An 18,137-nucleotide genomic window follows, 5' to 3' on the forward strand; every position below is an offset into this window, starting at 1 on the left:
AGATTTATAGTCTTTGGGAGAAGAATGTCCTAATTTCTTTGAATTTTAACTATTTCAGACATATGGAAAAGATTAGAGAATAATAAAAAAAGTCAATGTTTTAACAAATTAAGAATCTTTAAAAGTAACAAAACCTATACCCTACTAAAGGTCACTGACCAGGAAAAATTTTAATTAGACCCTTTAAATTCCACTTATGCTGGGAATCAATACGAAAGAAATTAATTAACTGCAAAAGACACCGTTTTCTTTTGCTCAGGAAATTTGGGGTTAAAAATAAAAAAACAGTTTAGGGTCACATGTGACAGACAGCTCATGCCTGTAATCTTTTTTTTTTTTCCTTTTCTTTCTTTCGGAGCTGGGCAAGCGCTCTACCACTGAGCTAAATCCCCAACCCCTCATGCCTGTAATCTTAGTACTTGGGGAGCTGAAGCAAGAGAGTCACCATGAATTCCAGGCCACCCTAGGATACGAAGACACTATCTCAAAACAATAACAACGGCAACAAAAATCCAGAAAGAGTAAGGGGAGAAAAAGAAGGAGGAAGCAGACAGGAGAGAGGGTTTGAGGCAGGGAGAAAGGGAAGAAATAGAAGGGCAGCTGTTTAAACTGCCTCCAAGGAAGACAGATAGCTAAGGTCTAGCACGAGTCAAAAAGCCAAATACCAGACAGCAAGTAGAATTCAAAACAAACAACTTGAAGGTCACAAAAAGACATACTTCAGCAAACTCACTAAATACAACACTCCTCTGTTCTTGAACAGGAAGACACAGAAGCCTCCTCCAGACACCCTCCAGGTGCTCTGCCCACTGCTGAGGTCTCTCAAAGAGTAGACATGCATCCAGCACCAAAACATGAACTCCTACCACAGAGTAGAAGTCTACATAAGAAAGAAGTCAACCCTGAGAAGAGGCAAAGGACCCAAAAATAACAAGTCCACAGAACCAGAAACCCAGGAAGCCTTTAATTAGCATTATTTAGACCTACCTCAAATACCACAGAGTAGATATCTAGATAAGCAATCAACACACCCTTCCCCAATCTCAGCTGAGTAGTGGTGGCATACACCTTTAATCCCAGATCTCTGGAGGCAGGGGCAGGCAGATCTCTGTGAGTTCAAGGGCAGGCTGGTCTACAGAGCAAGTTTTAGAATGGCCGGGGCTGCATAAGAGCAACCCTGTCCCAAAAAAAAAAAAAAAAATAGGAAGGAAGGTGTGAGAAGGTGGATTACTAGACAGACTACCAGTAAGAAATGAAGTTACCTTTCAATTGAGTAGCCATTCCTATACTTCTGAATTTAACTCCTGAGCTGAGATTTTTTTGGTCTTTGGGTCAAATTGAGAGCCTTAATTTAGTGCAAAGAGCCTAGCTGGGGACAAGCTAGAACCTACCAAGTGTTTTGATCCACAGAAGATCTGTACCTCTGCTGTGGTGTGCTTAGCATTCAGCCCATGTACTGTGCAAACTCTCTTCTTCCCTTTTTCTTCCTTGCTTTTTCCTTCATTATTTCTTCTTCTTCTTCTTCTTCTTCTTCTTCTTCTTCTTCTTCTTCTTCTTCTTCTTCTTCTTCTTCTTCTTCTTTTTCTTCTTCTTCCTCTCCTCCTCCTCCTCCTCCTCCTCCTCTTCCTCCTCCTCCTCCTCCTCCTCCTCCTCCTTCTTCCCCTTCCCTTTCCCCTTCCCTTTCCCCTTCCCCTTCTTCTTCTCCTTCTTCTTCTTTTGGAGGTGGTGCATCTTGGTTCAGCCTGTTTCAGCTTTAAGTTCTGTGCCTGCCTCATTTTATATCTAGAAGGTAATGTTTTATGGTGGCCACAATCTGTTTCCATTGTCTTAGTATATTTGAACTTTTGCACAACAGAGTAAGTGCACAGGCTCAGAAAACTAACACACTGATGGAAGATTTGATCGAGGACAGTGGAGAGGACTCAGCTCATGATGACGTCCTAGTACGGGATTGAGTAGAACAGAAGAGCATTTGAAACTGAGTGACACAGTAAGAGCCAAGATGGCAAGTGTATGACCTCTGCAGTCTGACAACTGTCCACTTCAAGGTCATAGGTACACCTGCTGTTGCTTCAGCTGGGCCATTGTCTTATCTCCTAACCAAGATTCCTGTCTTCACACCAGAAGCTAAGAGAATGGGATTCAAGTTCCAGCATTGTATGCTAGATTCATTTCGACATTTGTAGGAGGAAAGCTGGGAATAACTACAGCCCTTTTCCAGGCTATCGAAAGGATAACTGTAAAACTACAAAGTGCTTGGATCACAACGTGCAACCACTGATTAACTACTATCATTGTTCTATCCGGTCTCCCTAAAGCTTCTAAACTGTATTTATGGAAGGTACAAATTAAAAATAAGCCATTTTGCTCTATTACTGGGACCAGCATGCCAAAGGCCTACACATATTTATAATATGGCATTTGGCTCATATGAACAGAGCTGTATTATAAAATTATAAAATCCCTAATGCATGTTCACTGCCTTTCCTGCTAACTAGTGTTTTATGAGCATGTTTCTCATTTTTAATACTTTATTGTCTCCTCAACCTTTAACCATCTACTTTTTAAATGGTTTATCTCTGGTGCTCTTTAATCTAGGCATACCTGAAATTATTTAGTTTTTAATGTAAGTTTAAAGATTAACAATTAGAAAAATGCTTAGAAATAACAAGAAATAGAAGAGAATGAAAAATAGATATAATTTTAGAATTTAAAATTATTTAATTGGGGCTGGAGAGATGGCTCAGCAGGTAAGAGCACTGACTGCCCTTCCACAGGTCCTGAGTTCAATTCCCAGCAACCACATGGTGACTTATAACCATCTGACCTGATGCCCTCTTCTGGTGTGTCTGAAGGCAGCTACAGCATACTTATATACAATAAATAAATCTTTAAAAAAAAAAAGAGGAGGTAATGCCTATTTTAAAGTAATGTCTTAATGCAATCTAATTTTACAGAAAATGATAGTTTAGATTGAAGGACCCTAGGGCTTTCAGCCAGCCTTACACCCACAGACTCGGGTCAAGATTAGGCCAAGTACCAGCTTCCTGCCTTGGGTCAAGGCTAGGGCTGTAGTGAGCCATATTGGATTTGGGCCTGGATAGCTCAAAGTGGCTATGTGACTCTTGGTCACACATACTCCACGAGAGCCTCTCCCATGTATTTACGGCACAGGAAGAAAAGACCAAGTAGTAAACATGCGGTGTCTCCACTGCATGACTGCTGAGCCCGGCTGATGCATGTGGAACTGACACACCTGGACCACACCTGGGTGGTGGTCAATTTACTTCTGCCTTTTGCTTCTTCAGCTTTTATCCTTGAAATTTAGGCTGGTCTTCTCGGATTTCTCCCTAATTAATTCAGGTCTCGTAGTCGGTCACGAGCCAGGGTTTCCCACTGTGCTTCCCAGATATTTTCTACCTGGGGAACTTGGGTACATAAGTGGTGAATAAAGCTACAGGAGGCTCTCTCTCACTTCCTCTCCTGGCTTGACATGAATAACCTGTGTGTGTGTGCTTCTTTCATCCCGCAGGCTTTCGCCCGATTCTCGGTACCGTGCCCGTGCTGGCGCCGACATAGGGCAAGTTCCATTCTCCACCCACAGTTCTCAGGAGGAGCAGAGACATTCTTGAAAAACTACAAAATGAACTGACTGATAGTCACCTGACCCTCTGGTCCCAGATAGAGTTCGAATGATGTCGTATGCTTGCTAGCCAAAAGATTCAAAAGTCAATATGCTTAAGCTAATAAGTTGAAACTGTAACCTTGCTGATGTAACCTGTACCCCTAAAAAGTATAAAAACTGCTTGTAATAGCCATTTGGGGTCGACTTCTACTCACTCGCCACGAGGGGCTGAGTGAGGGCTGACCCCAACATACTGGAAAAATAAACCTCTATGTTTGCATCAAACTCCGTTCTCATGTTTCACTTAGGGGATCTCCTGGTAGTTAAGACTCACGTCAAGCCTTACAAGAGCAGAGCAAGCAAAATGAACAACATGGTTATCAGAGTTTGGCCAAAACAGGCCTGGGTTTCCTAACGCATGGCCAGGTCAGCACACTCATTGCTGCACCATGTATTCATGGTCTCTCCTACCATCATACAAACAGTGACACCACACATATCGGAACCTTGGTAAAACAATTTTAACCTTTCAGACAAGAGCTTAAATTCCCAGATTTCATCTTCCTTCGGAGAGAAAACATTCCAGAATTGCAGCTTGCTGATTTAAGAGATTCCCAAAAGCTATGGTGGTAAGCAAAGTCTATTACAAACAGATGAATTCAAATGAGCCATCCAGGAATTTGGGATTCCTAGACCTTATAGTCAAAAAAATATATATATAGCTCACAGAATACTCATTTTTCTCTGCTGGGATGGCTGTGCTTCAGGAGCCTAAGACTCTAATGGCAACAGAATGAGCAGAGCTGATAGGGAGGGGCAAAGCAATAGCACAGGCCTATCTGGAAATAAATTGTTAAGAAGTAGTCTCCTTTATAGCTAATACCCACTTATAAGTGAGTCCATACCATATGTGTCTTTCTGCCTCTGGGCTACCTCAGTCAAGATGATAGTCTCAAGTTCCATTCGTTTGCCTGCATGACTCATGATGTCTTTGTTTTTAATAGCTAAATAGTATTCTAATTCTGTAGATATAACCATTTTCTTTATCCATTCTTCAGTTGAGGGACGTCTAGGCTATTTCCAATTTCTGGTTTTTACAAATAAAGCTGCTATGAACATAGTAGAGTAAGTGTCCTTGTGGTACAGTAGAGCATGTTTAGGGTATTTTCCCAGGAGTGGTATAGCTAGGTCTTGAGGTACCCAATGTTCTGAGAAACCACCAAATTGATTTCCAAGGTGGTTGTATGAGTTCGTATTCCCATCAGCAATGGAGGGTGCTCCACATCCTCATCAGCATGTACAATCACTTGAATTTTTGATCTTAGCCAAGGAGCATGTAGGGGCTACACATTTGTAGCAAATATGCAGCTTGGTCTTCATGTGAGTCCCTAACAAGTGGAGTGGGGGTTCTCTTGGTCTCTGTCCCCCTGTCATTGGATCCCTTTCCCCCTACCTGGATTGCCTGGTTGGGCCTCAGTGGGGGATGATGTGCCCAGTCCTGCTGTTACTAGATGCCCCAGTGTAGAATGATACCCAAGAGGAGCTTCCCTTCTCTGAGGAGGAGGGGACAATGGAAGGAAATTTGTAAGAGTAAATCTGGAATAGGGGAAGGGAGAGGGACTATGATCAAAATAAAATAAAATAAATATATAAAAAGGTAAAAATAAAAAAAAGAAGTAGCCATCTCATGGCATCAAGAGAAGTAGTCATCTCATAGCATCAAATGAATTAATACACCTGTATCTCCTGAATTGGTCTATTTGAGCTCTCAAGAGGTGGGTTAAAGAGCATTATCAACCTTTAACCCCAGCATTCAGGAGGCAGAGACAGATGGGTCTCTAGTCTACACAGTAAATTCTAGGATAGCCCAGGCTACACAGAAAAAGTCTCTTCTCGTGCCAGTAAGTTTTATTTATGTTGTGGAATGATACTTCTTCTTGCTCTATTCTTCTGTCTTGGGGACACTGACTTTGAAATGTCCATCTCTTATTAAGTGTATACATGGGACACAAAGTTGTCAGTTAAGGAACTCATCATTCACAGAGCAGCCATATCAACATCACACAACAGAAAAGGCCCAGACGGGAACTGGGGCCAAATGATGTGCCAATGGCAGAATCAGTAACTGTTATCATTTCCAGAGCAGATAATTGGAGGCTCGGACAGAGCTGGTAATTTTGTGTCTGCTTCGCAATTCAATGAGCTAAAAATAATCAGCCCTTTGACAGTCCTAAGACGTCCACGTTCATTCAACTCACAAGAAAACTAGGGATGGCCAGAACAGAATTGGTAAAGAGGCTGCAAACTGGCAGAATTATTTTAGACAGGAACTTGCTAATACACATAGAAAGTTTTAACCCAAGAAGTAATCAGATGTGTACAGAAGTATTTACACTTAGGGATTTGACCCAATACTATTTCCAGTAATGGAAAAAATAGAAATTGATAACAAAAGCTATTACTCAAAGAGGAGACTGTACAAACTGTCAAACTTCTGAAGACTGCACTGTCTAGTTACCTGGGCACACCCATAAGCCATGCTTGGGAGGCAATGGCAGGAGATTTAAATTTCAACACCGGCATGAGCTAAGGAAAGAGGTTATGGCAGCTTAGGCTATTTGTAAAAACGTATCTAACAAAATCAAAGAACAACAACAACAAAGGAAGTATGTAATGACAAAAAAAGTTAAAATATGTCCGTAAGTGAAAACACTAGGCTGAATAATTCCAACTTTTTAAAAAATAAAAGCCATTAATCCAGACACCTGCAAAAACAGAGATACACAGAAAAAGCTATATCAACATGCAAAGAGGGATACATTATTATAATTTATATTTCCTTGTACTTGAATCAAATATTGATAATTTTTAAAAATGATAAAAACACAAAAAGGGAACAACCCAAAGCTCTCTCTCTGTTACCATTGTAAACGTCTCTGTTACCATTGTATATCTAAAATATTATCCAAGGCTGGAGACATCTCCAACAGCCTACACTCTCTCTCTCTCTCTCTCTCTCTCTCTCTCTCTCTCTCTCCCTCTCTCACTCACACACACACACACACACACACACACACACACACACACACACACACACAGAAGAAGGGATGTAGGGAAGTAGGGAAGCAAGGAACTCCTGAGTAATCAAGTAGTGTTTGATTTGGCACAGCCATAACAAAGATTCCAGATCCACAGGAATGGCAAAGTCTTCCTTGGGTGAGGCTCAAAGGGACAGAAGAGTCGTCCTTGGATCCCAGTGCTAATGCTACAATGTGTGCAGAAAATGTCTCCCACAGCAGTCTCCTCCTGGATGTTTGTGACCTGGAGACAGCTCCCCTACAGAAACTGCTCCTACAGAGATTAACTAGATCCTCCTCCTGTTCAGCTGCATATAATAAATAACCCTCCCTCTGCATTTATCTGTACGTGATAATAGCGCCTCCCTCCCTGTTCAACTGTATATAATAGATACTCTGAGTCCCAAGGTGCTGTGATTTCTCCATCAGATCCTAGCTTTTCTGTACCCACATGTAAGTTGTTTCTTCATTCCCTTGTTGCTCCTTGTCATGGTTCTTGGACCGAAGCCAATAATGAAGCAAAGGGGGAAGCAATAGCACCTACAACCAAGCTCAATTAACTGTCAAGACATTTCCAAAGGCAACTGAAATCTCATCTTGGTGGGCTACTGTGGCCCACACTGGTAACCTGAACTTGGAAGCTAAGTCAAAAAGATCCTGAATTTTAGGCCAACTAGGTTATATAGCAAGTTCCAGGCCAGCCAAGGATACTACAATAGAGATTTTTGTCGCAACAAAATAACAACCAAAATCATTCTAAAGTAAGTACTTAAGCTGTTTATAGGGCTGGCACTGTAACTCACTTGGTAAAGTAATTGTCTTGCCAGCATGAGGACCAGAGGTCAATCTCAGAATAGAAGTAAGCCAGGCATGGAGGTATATACTTGTAATCCCAGTGCCAGGGAGGCACGGACAGGTGGACAGCCCTGCCATTCACTAGTTTGCCAGCCTTCCCAGAGATCCCCAGGTCCCAGCAACAGGTGCTGTGTCAGAAAACAAAGTGAATGGCATCTTAGGTGTAATGCAAGAGGTTGTCCTCTGTCTTCTACACTCATGCATGCACATGTGCATGTGTTATCTGTTATCTTCCTACACACACACTCTCACACACACACATTCTCTCTCTCTCTCTCTTTCTCTCTCTCTCTCTCTCTCTCTCTCTCTCTCTCTCTCTGTGTGTGTGTGTGTGTGTTTTATTTACATATAAATCTACTTTTTATCAGAAAACACCTTTTAATACAAGTAATTACTGAAGTTTAATATGTGCCAAGCATGCTTACAGGCTTATGAAATCCTTTCCAATCTCTGTGGAATAAAACTATGATCGCCCATTCTACAGAAGAAAAGCTGGGGTCTGGGTTGTAACACGTGAATCTAGAGTAGCAGACCAGTGGCCAACGAACCTTTCTCTAAAGCTTCACATTCAGTCGCTACACTGAGCACCTGCCCAGAATTCCACCTCATTCCAAACAGCCTCTGAGAAGCAGGCACACTCTTTAGCTCAGGGGTTGATACTTGAATCTGGCTGTCATGGTGTCTATGATTTGCTCCAAAGCACTTGAGTATACACACTGTAATAATGTAGCATGTATACATTATGTGCTGTCATATGCCAGGCAGGCCCAGTGCCCTCAGGGCCTTCACGCTCCAGTGGTCATAGTGACTACTCTAGTCAGCACCTTCACTTCAGAAATTTCCATTATCATTATCCTTGAAAGAACATTAGCCCAAGGAATGTGAACTGAGTTTTCACTGGTGAAATTGGTGTCTCAATAACTACCATAGTGAACGTTAGAGATAGACTCTCATTAATGGCATGAATGAGACTTGAGATATAGGGATCAGGTCAAAATTCTAGACTTGAGATATAGGAATCAGCTCAAAATTCTCAAGATTTTCCCATCCTCACCTGATCTCAATTAAAGAGATGGAGGCTATATCTCAATTAAAACCATTCAGGATCAGATAGTCCTATAGCAAACCACTGGTTCAGAAGACTGTTTGACTCTACTTCCTTCTCCTTATTATGAGTCTGTGACACCACAAACTGAGGATCTGTGTGTATACTCTATTACACCTCTAATTTTCATTCAGACAAGACATTTTTGCTTCCAAAGCCCAACTCTTCCCTCTTGTTAACACCACCCCATTGAGAAAGGGCATTTTGCACCACAGTGAATGAGATCCAGGGAAGCTTTGCTTCCATCTCTGCAAGTCAACAGAAGTCACCGCCAGCCACACACACCCTGCCCCGCCCCCACTCCCAAATAAGAGGCAAATCTACATCATCGCTTTTTGGTAAGCTGTTCCCATTTGGTTTCTCTGGGGGCCGAAATTCACTTTTCACTTCTCCGTGGAGGCTTGGAAGATAATACATGGTAACAATCTTGTCATAAGAGTGTTCTTTTTTTAGCCAGTTTGTCTCTGTGGTTAGGGACAGCTACGAATGCCTCGGAATGCAGAGTTCTCATTATACAATCACACAGACGTGCTCTTTCTTTAAGTTTGTGAAATATATTTTTCAATGTGTGATAAAATAATTTGTTATTTGCAGCCACTCTTGTAGAAGGCCCCATTATTTGTGCCACGGGTATTCTAATCACGCTGATCAGAAGGCTGGAGCAGAGATGGCATGCAACAGCGTGTGAAATATTTGTTACAGAAACAACTGTGGGCAAGTCAGACCATTCAAAAATGACTTTCAAGGTCTGACTTGGACCTTGAGTGGATCTGATCTTTTTTCTGGTGGTGTTTTTCAAAGCCACTCTATTGGCTATTTATTGCGACGAACAAACTACCCCAACTTTGCAGATTAAAACAACATGTGCCTCCTACCTCTCAGGTTCTGTGGGCCATGTCCACACTCATGGGGAGAGGGCCACACCATAAGAAGAGAACATGAGGGGTTGGGGATTTAGCTCAGTGGTAGAGCGCTTGCCTAGCAAGCGCAAGGCCCTGGGTTCGGTCCCCAGCTCCGAAAAAAAGAAAGAAGAAGAGAGCATGACAGAAGCATGTGACTGTCAGGCTTTTCACCCTTCAAATTAGAGAACGGCAGGAGTGATGGCTCAGTGGTAAGAGCACTGACTGCTCTTCCAGAGCTCCTAAGGTCAAATCCCAGCAACCACATGGCGGCTGTAATAGGATCTGATGCACATTTCTGGTGTGCGTGAAGACAGCTACAGTGTACTCATAAAATAAATAAACAAATCTTAAAAAAATAAAAAACAAGGAGAACATGTGTTTATGCGTGACCTGTGTGCCTCTCTAGGAATGTGTAAAAATCCCTCTTTGGCAGAAAAGCAAACTTGGGCAAAGAGACTCCTGCTGGGTCACAAAAGCAATGGGAGGGTGCCCAGCCGCCACCTGTGTACAGGCACTTACACTGCAGGAGCAAAGCTGGAGCTTGGCACTCTACGGAAATCAATAACTCTGATGACCACTCCACCTAACCCAAGAGGAGAGCAGCTTCTGACTGGGCTGTGAAATCCAGCGTGTGCGCCAGAAAGTTACAAGTTACAAACTGCACTAGAAAGTGAAGGGAAAGGAGAAAAATACAATTGAATAAGCCCGCAGAGGCTCAGACACACAAGTGACCTCAGCCTACAGCCCCACATCAGCCGCTCACAAACACAGAAAGTCTGAGCGTTTAGTTTTGCTTTCTCTAGGGGAAAAGAATAGCTATCAGCTCCTGCCTTTACCTCTGCTAAACAGCTTCAAGGACAAAGCTCAAAAGTGAAAGTACAGTCACCTAAGCCGCTGGCACAGGCACTCGGGCAGAACCCAGTTATGCAGGTACAGCTCTGAGGTTTACCAGAAAGGCAGGCTGGCCCTCAAAACCTCAGCACGTGGACAAGATAAAAGACACTTAAGCACAGTTGTCTCCTAAAACCAAAAAGCTAATTAAACTTAGCCTCTTCAGAAGGCAACATTAGAAAAGCTGGTGGGGTTGGATATAGTCTCTTCTGAACATAATAAAAAAATAAAGGGTTGCTCTGGTTGGTAAAAGGGTTGGTGGCTCGGTAATGTTGGTTTTGTTCCCATGAATATTCAAAAGAATCGCTAACAAGGCACCTTGCTGTGTACTCCTCTCCCCATTCATTTCCACCTGCACAAACCAGGCGCTGTCCAAAGTATCAAAAGTAATGGAGAAACAGGATCAAGATTAATAAAGTTGTGGCTGAAGAAACGATTAAGTGGATAACAACATTCTCTGTGCAAACGTGAGGACCTGGGTTCATATACCAGTACCCACCACATAAAAAGCTGGACACACACACACACACACACACACACACACACACACCCCTGTAACCCAAACTCAATAGGTGGGTGGAAGACAGGTGGATGGCTGGGTCTTACTGACCACCAGACTAGCTTCAGGTTCAGTGAGAGACAGAGTAAGACACCTACATCCTCTTCTGGCACACATGGTGTACAGGGGTGGGGGTGGGAGTGGGGGTGGGGGGTGAGGAGAGAGAGAGAAATCTTTCTTGCTCTCTCTCTCTCTCCCATTAGGGTACAGGGTACAGAGTCCACTGTGAGACCATGCTAGAAACAAAAATGCTTAGGGAATATTTTTTCTGAGAAGAGAGCTCAGTCCTGATCCCCATGGTCATGGCAGAGAAGAAGGTCATGTTCTGTAGCTGTCACTCTACCTCCTAATAAGTTTGGTGTGCTTACAAACAAGGCCCTCTGTTTCCAGAAACATTAGAAAAAGAAGAAATAAATGGACAGTTATTTTGCTGGCAGAAAGAAATGAAAAGGAAAGAGAGAAGGAAGAAAGGAAGAAATAAACAAATGAATAAACAAAGATGATAGACACATAGATACATAGACATAGATGATAGATACATAGAGACAGAGATCCATATAGATAGATGGATGGATGAATAGAGAGGAGATAGATTAGATAGATAGATAGATAGATAGATAGATAGATAGATAGATAGATAGACAGACAGACAGATAGATACATGCAGGCAGTCTTTCCATTGGCTAGAACTCTATTCAACATAACACCTGGACAGTAGACCCACATTCCCTCTAAACATAGAGAGCCAGGCTGCAGGAAAAAGAACCATGAAGCACACAACCATCTCTACAGACAGAGGTAGACTGGAATCCTACAAACATATTCATATAAGCTCCCGCCTCAGGGAAGTCCTTCCTGAAGCCAACAGTCAGTTTCAGCACCCTTGTACCATTTCAATGACCAAACTAACATGTGTTTTGTCACTTGCAACCAAAGAATCCTAACATATCCAAGAAGCATAGGCATAACACAAGTCTGCCCCAGAGCAGGCATCTGTGTAAAGTTAATTGTCCTGAGATGGTAAGGTCATTACCACATCTGCCTGGGGCTTTGGATGGGAGTGAACACACCAATGAAACATGGGATGTGAGTCTACAGCCTAAATTTTACTACTCCTGTGACAGAATAAATCCATTTACCCATAGTTTACACAGTTCCTAGCACAATGCAGGTACTCTCTCCTGTAAGAAGAAGACAGGTGAGATGGAAGGACTGTATGGGGCATCCTTATTTAATCATCTTTCACAAATAAAATGGGGATCAAGATATGATTAACAAGTATCACCAGGGTCAGACTGAAGACAGGTAAAATACAGTCACTGGGCTGAATGGGACACGTATTTATCTCAAGTGCAGCAGTCATAACCCCCCAAGATGCATACAGCCCCCCACTCTGTTTTCATACAAACTACCAGAAAGGATTTTTTTTTACAGATGTCTGTGTGCAGCCAATTTAATAATAAGAAGCCTCAACTCAACTTTTAAATATTATCTTTCCCAAAAGGGATCCCTTCTTTTTGATGAATAGACTTATGTGCAAAACAATTATACTTAATTATTATTATGGCTTTTCTAATATGGGATTTAATAGATGAACAAGGAATCAACTTGTTCAGCGACACAGTCATAAAATTAATTTTCTCGCCAGGGGCATTATTTTGCAGCAGCAATTTTGCAGATGGGAGGATAGCAGTGTTATTTTTCCTTTCTTTCCTTTTTTTCTTTCTTTCTTTTTAAATAAATGCACATATTGCAGACTAGCAGAAAACAAGCCCAATAATGTTTCAGTGAGTAAAAGTGACATCTGACCTTCTAGGGTTTCAGCTACTCCCTTCCAGCCTGGGCTAAACCAATCTAGATCCATGGCAGAAACCCCTCAACTAGGCCAAGAACACATTACCAAGCTCAGTATCCCTGTGCAGTGCTTCTTAGAACACGTTCAGACTGGTTCAGCCTAGGTTCAAAGGAGAAGGGTAAACTCCTGACTCAACAATTATTAAGAGAAATTCTGGGGATATGTTTATTCATTAACTCCCTATTTTTATCATATCTGTCCACAACATTCTTCTATGATGTCTTAGTCAATACCCAACTGAAACCTCCATGTTTTTTTTAAAACTAATGTTAGTTCAAAGTAGAAACAAGCTTACCTTTTGGGCTCCTTGTCTTAAGAACGTACTAGCAAAAGTTTCCAAAATGCAGTTGAGAAATCCAGCCCCTGTGATTGAAATTCTGCCTGTTTGAATGAACTCTGTCCTGCAAAAAAAAAAAAAGACACAAAATTCATCTCCATGAATTTTCATCTGTATAAAATATGCATATGCATAAAGTAAACTAAAGCAAGCTTTGAGCACAGAAGGGAGACTAGTTAGGAAGAGTCAACTAGCGTGGCAAAAGGAAAAGGAAAAATGATGGACATAAACACAACACAACAGTTTTTCCATGGAATTGTCGAAAAACTCATCTTTCGTGTCACTTTGCATTTGGATATGTAAATTATAGGCACCTTCGGCAGCATAATTACCATTTATAATCAACACAAAATAATATTCATAATAATAGAGTAATTGCTTGTTACAACAAAATATTCTATTTAAGGTTGACCTAACTATATACAGTTTATTCAGTATAAAAAAAACCAATCATTTGAATTAGAGAATATTTGTGTCACCATGCGAAATGCCTCTTCAAGAAGCTACCACAACCATTTTTGCTCAAATGGATGCACTGCTTTCCAAACACTTAATTCTCATGCCCATAGATTAGTGCTGCTCTCATCTTATAATGAAGAAACTGCTTTTTGCAGTAGATGAATGCCATTTGCAAAGAACCTCAACTGGCCGTAGTGCAGTGATCCAGTATCTCTGGAGTTCCCATCTATAACATCTCTAACAGGCCCCTGAAACACCCAAGAAATATTATCAGAGCCAGAGAACAGGGAGGAATGATGTCTTCTAGATATGAGGAAGATGTCTCACCCATGGACCCTCAACAGCTAAAGCTGCCTGCACAAGACCTGTGCAAGACCACGCCTGTCAGCATTCTGGCATGGATCAACATGGGCTCACAAGGTCACCCCTAGTTGACCAACTAGAGGCAATCCAGTTTCTGAGAACACTCAAGTTTTCTTCACAGACAAGCTCCTGATAGGTTGGCCATGCCTAAGTGGTCAGCCACACACGCATATACATACAGGCAATGTTGATTGGACTGTGTCGGGGAGGGTCAGGGAGGGAAGGGTGGAGATAGGATTACAGTGCTTTCGATTCATGCATAAAATTCAAAATAAAAACAGTTTAAAAAGAAATGATCACTCTTTGGAGGAAGGGTGCTGTTTTTCCCAAGATAGACTCTCATTACATAGCTCTGACAGCCCTGGAACTCGGCCTTGAACTCAAAGAGATCCTCCTGTCTCCTCCTGTCATGTGCTAGAACTAAAGCAGTGCGCCAGCATGCCCAGCTGTAACTATCACTCAGCTTGAAGTTGAGGGGATGTATACGTTCTGTGAACATAACATCTAATACATTTATTTTCATGGCAATCAGGACCAAGAGTCCCTTTCACTATATGACTATCATAAACTTTCTCCGTGACAATGAATGTAATTAAAAGAGAAATGCCTCTTAAAAATTGAATCTGAGGGGTTGGGGATTTAGCTCAGTGGTAGAGCGCTTGCCTAGCAAGCGCAAGGCCCTGGGTTCGGTCCCCAGCTCTGTAAAAAAAGAAAAAAAAAAATTGAATCTGAGACCAGTTTCTGCTTCCTGACTTTGAATAAAATACCTACTTTCTATAATCAATTTTCTCATATGTAATCGTATGTAATCATATGTAATCACATGTAATAATATGTAAATGGGATTCCAGCATTGCCCACTTACAACTGTGGTAACAAAGGAGTTTATGCATATAACCGGGATATGAAGAACGAAGGACATGTGCTGAGCGTTTGCTAAATGCTAGCTAGCAGCAGTTGCTAAAGAGAGACAGACGAGCACAGAGACTGCAAAGCCAGAAGTCTGCAATAGGTACTGAGTCTCTGACAAGGGCTAGAGGCGACAGGGAGCAGATATGTTAGTATATCTATCATTTTAATTACCAAAGTTCTACCAATAGTCATTGTCCCCAGCTCATAAAACAGAGATTTGGATTACACTTGGGAATGATATGATGGCCAAACTGGAAGCCTCCAGTTCTCATCGTCCCATGAAAACAATGATTTAACAAAAATAAACAAACAAAATTACCTTTGAGAGACCTCCTGAATCCAATTAGGAGGTGGAGTATACCCAGTGAGGGTAGAACCAAGAATAGTCAAGCCAAAGCAGCAGAAATGTGGGCTGCTATCACTTACTGTAGGAGCAACCTTTCTACCAAAAGAAAACCTGTGACAAAATGCCTCAGGCAAGCAAATGCAGGAAGGAGAGGGTTATACTGTTTGTTGATGCTGGGACCCAGTGTCATGTAACCAAGGCTGCCCTCAAAGTCTGTGTGGTAGGGATTAGCCTTGACATTCTGACATCCTGTCCCCAGCTCCCAAGTGCTAAGCTATAGGAACATAGCACCATGCTGGGTAGGGAGGAGAGGTGTTTCAGGTCCTGGTTCATCGGATGATCCATCATGGTGGGGAGAGACTGACTACCTGGCCAGCTCTGGTCCATGCCACTGGGAGGCTACCTGCCTTCATCTCAGTGGATTCACAAACCAGGAAAACAAACAAACAAACAAACAAACAAACAAACAAGGCACTTGGCTAGCTTCTTCTTTTCCTTTTTTTTTTTTTTTTCCAGCTCAGGACTTCAGTGCAGGGGTTAATGCCACCCACATCCAGTGCAGATTTTCTCCAGTTTAGCTTAATCCAGAATGGAGACACTCTTACAAACACTCAGCCCTGAGCCTCACTATTGCCCTGGGTATTACTTAATAATTAATGCGTCTATATTAGCCACCAACCACTGATAGCTCCCTTCCATCTAGCACAACAGAGAAGAAAGGGGGAGAAGACTGCAAAAGTCTGTTTCTCTCACAAAAGAGAAAGAATGTAAAAGTTCATTCAACTCGGGCTTCAGCAAGCATTGCCTGGGGGCGTGACTCTCAGGAGGGGAACTGTATACTTGGAGGCTTGTACAGCAGGTAGGTACAGCCTTTAAGAGCCTGCAGTACCCTTGTTATATGTTGGAGCATCTTTTGAGAGATATGGCCAGGAGTGATATAGCTGGGTCCTCAGGTAGTGCAATGTCCAATTTTCTGAGGAACTGCCACCAGAGCCCTACTAATACAGATGAGGATGCCTGCAGCTAACCATTGGACTGAACAAGGAGACCCCAATGGACAAGTTAGAGAAAAGACTGAAGGAGCTGAAGGGATTTGCAACCCCATAGGAAGAACAATAATATCAACAAACCAGACCCTACCAGAGCTCCCAGGGACTAAACCACCAACCAAAGAGTACACATAGAAGGATCCATGGCTCCAGCCACATATGTAGCAGAGGATGGCATTGTCCAACATCAATAGGAGAAAACTCTATTGGTCCTATTACATTTATATATTATATTATGTCACTCACGGGTGGAATCTCAAAGGAGAAATAACTGAAAATGGAGAAGAGAGAATATATAAAGCAATATTGACCCAAAATCCCCAGATTTTAAAAAAAGAAGATGTGCATACAAATTCAAAAATCTCAACAAACTCCAACTAGGAGGTGTCTGAAGAACGACATCAGACATGTTATCCAGTATGAAAGGTCACAGGGAAAATATTGAAAGCAGCAAGAAAAAAGTAACCTGTCCTATACAAGGGGCTTCCAAGAGGCTGGCAGTGGACTGTTTATTCCATCGGAAACTTTGTAGGCTGGAGGGAATTGGGTTAATATTCAGTGCATCAAAAGAAAAAGTAAATAAATAAACCAAAAACTCAGCAAAACTAGCTTCCAGAAATGAAAAGGAAATTAAGATTCCTTAGCTATACAAAAGCTGAATGTGTGCATTCCCACTAGAGACGTGGGTTGTCGTTGACCTGGCCTAACTCATTTGTTGAAACTACTGACTTCACAGTTACTATGTGCTCTATATTACATATTGCATATAATCACACACACATAAAAATATCGCAGAGCTATGGAAAGGACTCAGCAGATAAGAGTGAAGTTCAAATTCCCACACTAAAAAGCTATGTGTAACAACTTGCTTGTAACCCTACCAGCTATGGCAGGAGGCCACAGGATCGGTGGAACGTGAAGATAGCCAATCTAGTTCCTGATTCAGTGAGAGGTCCTATCTCAAGGAAATCAAGCAGGACACCCAGTGTCTTCCTCTGGCCTCTACACATACAGAGAGATGGTCATACCCTCAGACACACACATACACCATGACATACATACCACAAAAAAAAAAAAAGGCCGTGAATCTGTTTTAAAATGCCAGTCATACTAAGAAACATTTTCAGTTAAGACACCCGGTAACTTTGGCTCGTCCTTTACTTCAAGACATCTTAAGTCACCACTTGCTTTTCCTTTCCCACACCATACAGAGAACTAGAGACTCTTCCAGGACCTCACTGTCTTAATAGGAAATAAAAAGGGGCAAGTGGGAGTGTCAGCCTCAGCCAATGGAGGCAAAGCTTTCCAAGACAGAAAACCTATAGGGTCCCAACCAAAAACCTGGAGCCTCAGACAATACAGAGGAGCCACACCCCTAGGTTGATTTCTATTGCTGTAATAAAAACTATTACCAAAATGCAGCTTGGGAAGGAAAGGATATGTTTGGCTTAGACTTCCACATCACAGTTCATCACTGAGGAAGTCAGGACTCAACCTGGAGGCGGGAACCTGAAGCTGAGACCATGGAGGAATGTTGCTTACTGGCTTGCTCAGCTTTCTATTTTATAGCACCCAGGACAGACAGACAGTCCAAGGGAGCCACCACTGTCGGCAGTTGAGCCCTCCCACATCAATAATTGCTCAGGAAGGTGCTTCACATACCTGGTTACCATCTAGTCTGATGGAGGCATGTCCTCAAGTGTGACTCCCTCTCAGATGGCTCTACCTTGTGTCAAGGTAACAAAACAAAACAAAACAAACCCCTAACACACACACACACACACACACACACACACACACAC

The 18,137-nt window shown here is 42.2% G+C and overlaps 1 protein-coding gene across 2 annotated transcripts in view; it reads right to left on the reverse strand.

Annotated features, from left to right (window-relative positions):
- Positions 1-18,137, reverse strand: part of Prelid2 (PRELI domain containing 2) — an 86,956-nt gene that overhangs the window by 32,938 nt on the left and 35,881 nt on the right. For both annotated transcript variants that reach the window (XM_087593502.1, NM_001271333.1), the window contains exon 5: positions 13,165-13,270. In XM_087593502.1, the coding sequence (XP_087449628.1) occupies positions 13,165-13,270 (106 nt within the window). The remainder of the gene's footprint in view (positions 1-13,164; positions 13,271-18,137) is intronic.

Source organism: Rattus norvegicus, chromosome 18, assembly GCF_021556685.1.
Source record: "Rattus norvegicus strain SHRSP/BbbUtx chromosome 18, alternate assembly SHRSP_T2T, whole genome shotgun sequence".
In the NCBI taxonomy this organism is placed as follows: domain Eukaryota; kingdom Metazoa; phylum Chordata; class Mammalia; order Rodentia; family Muridae; genus Rattus; species Rattus norvegicus.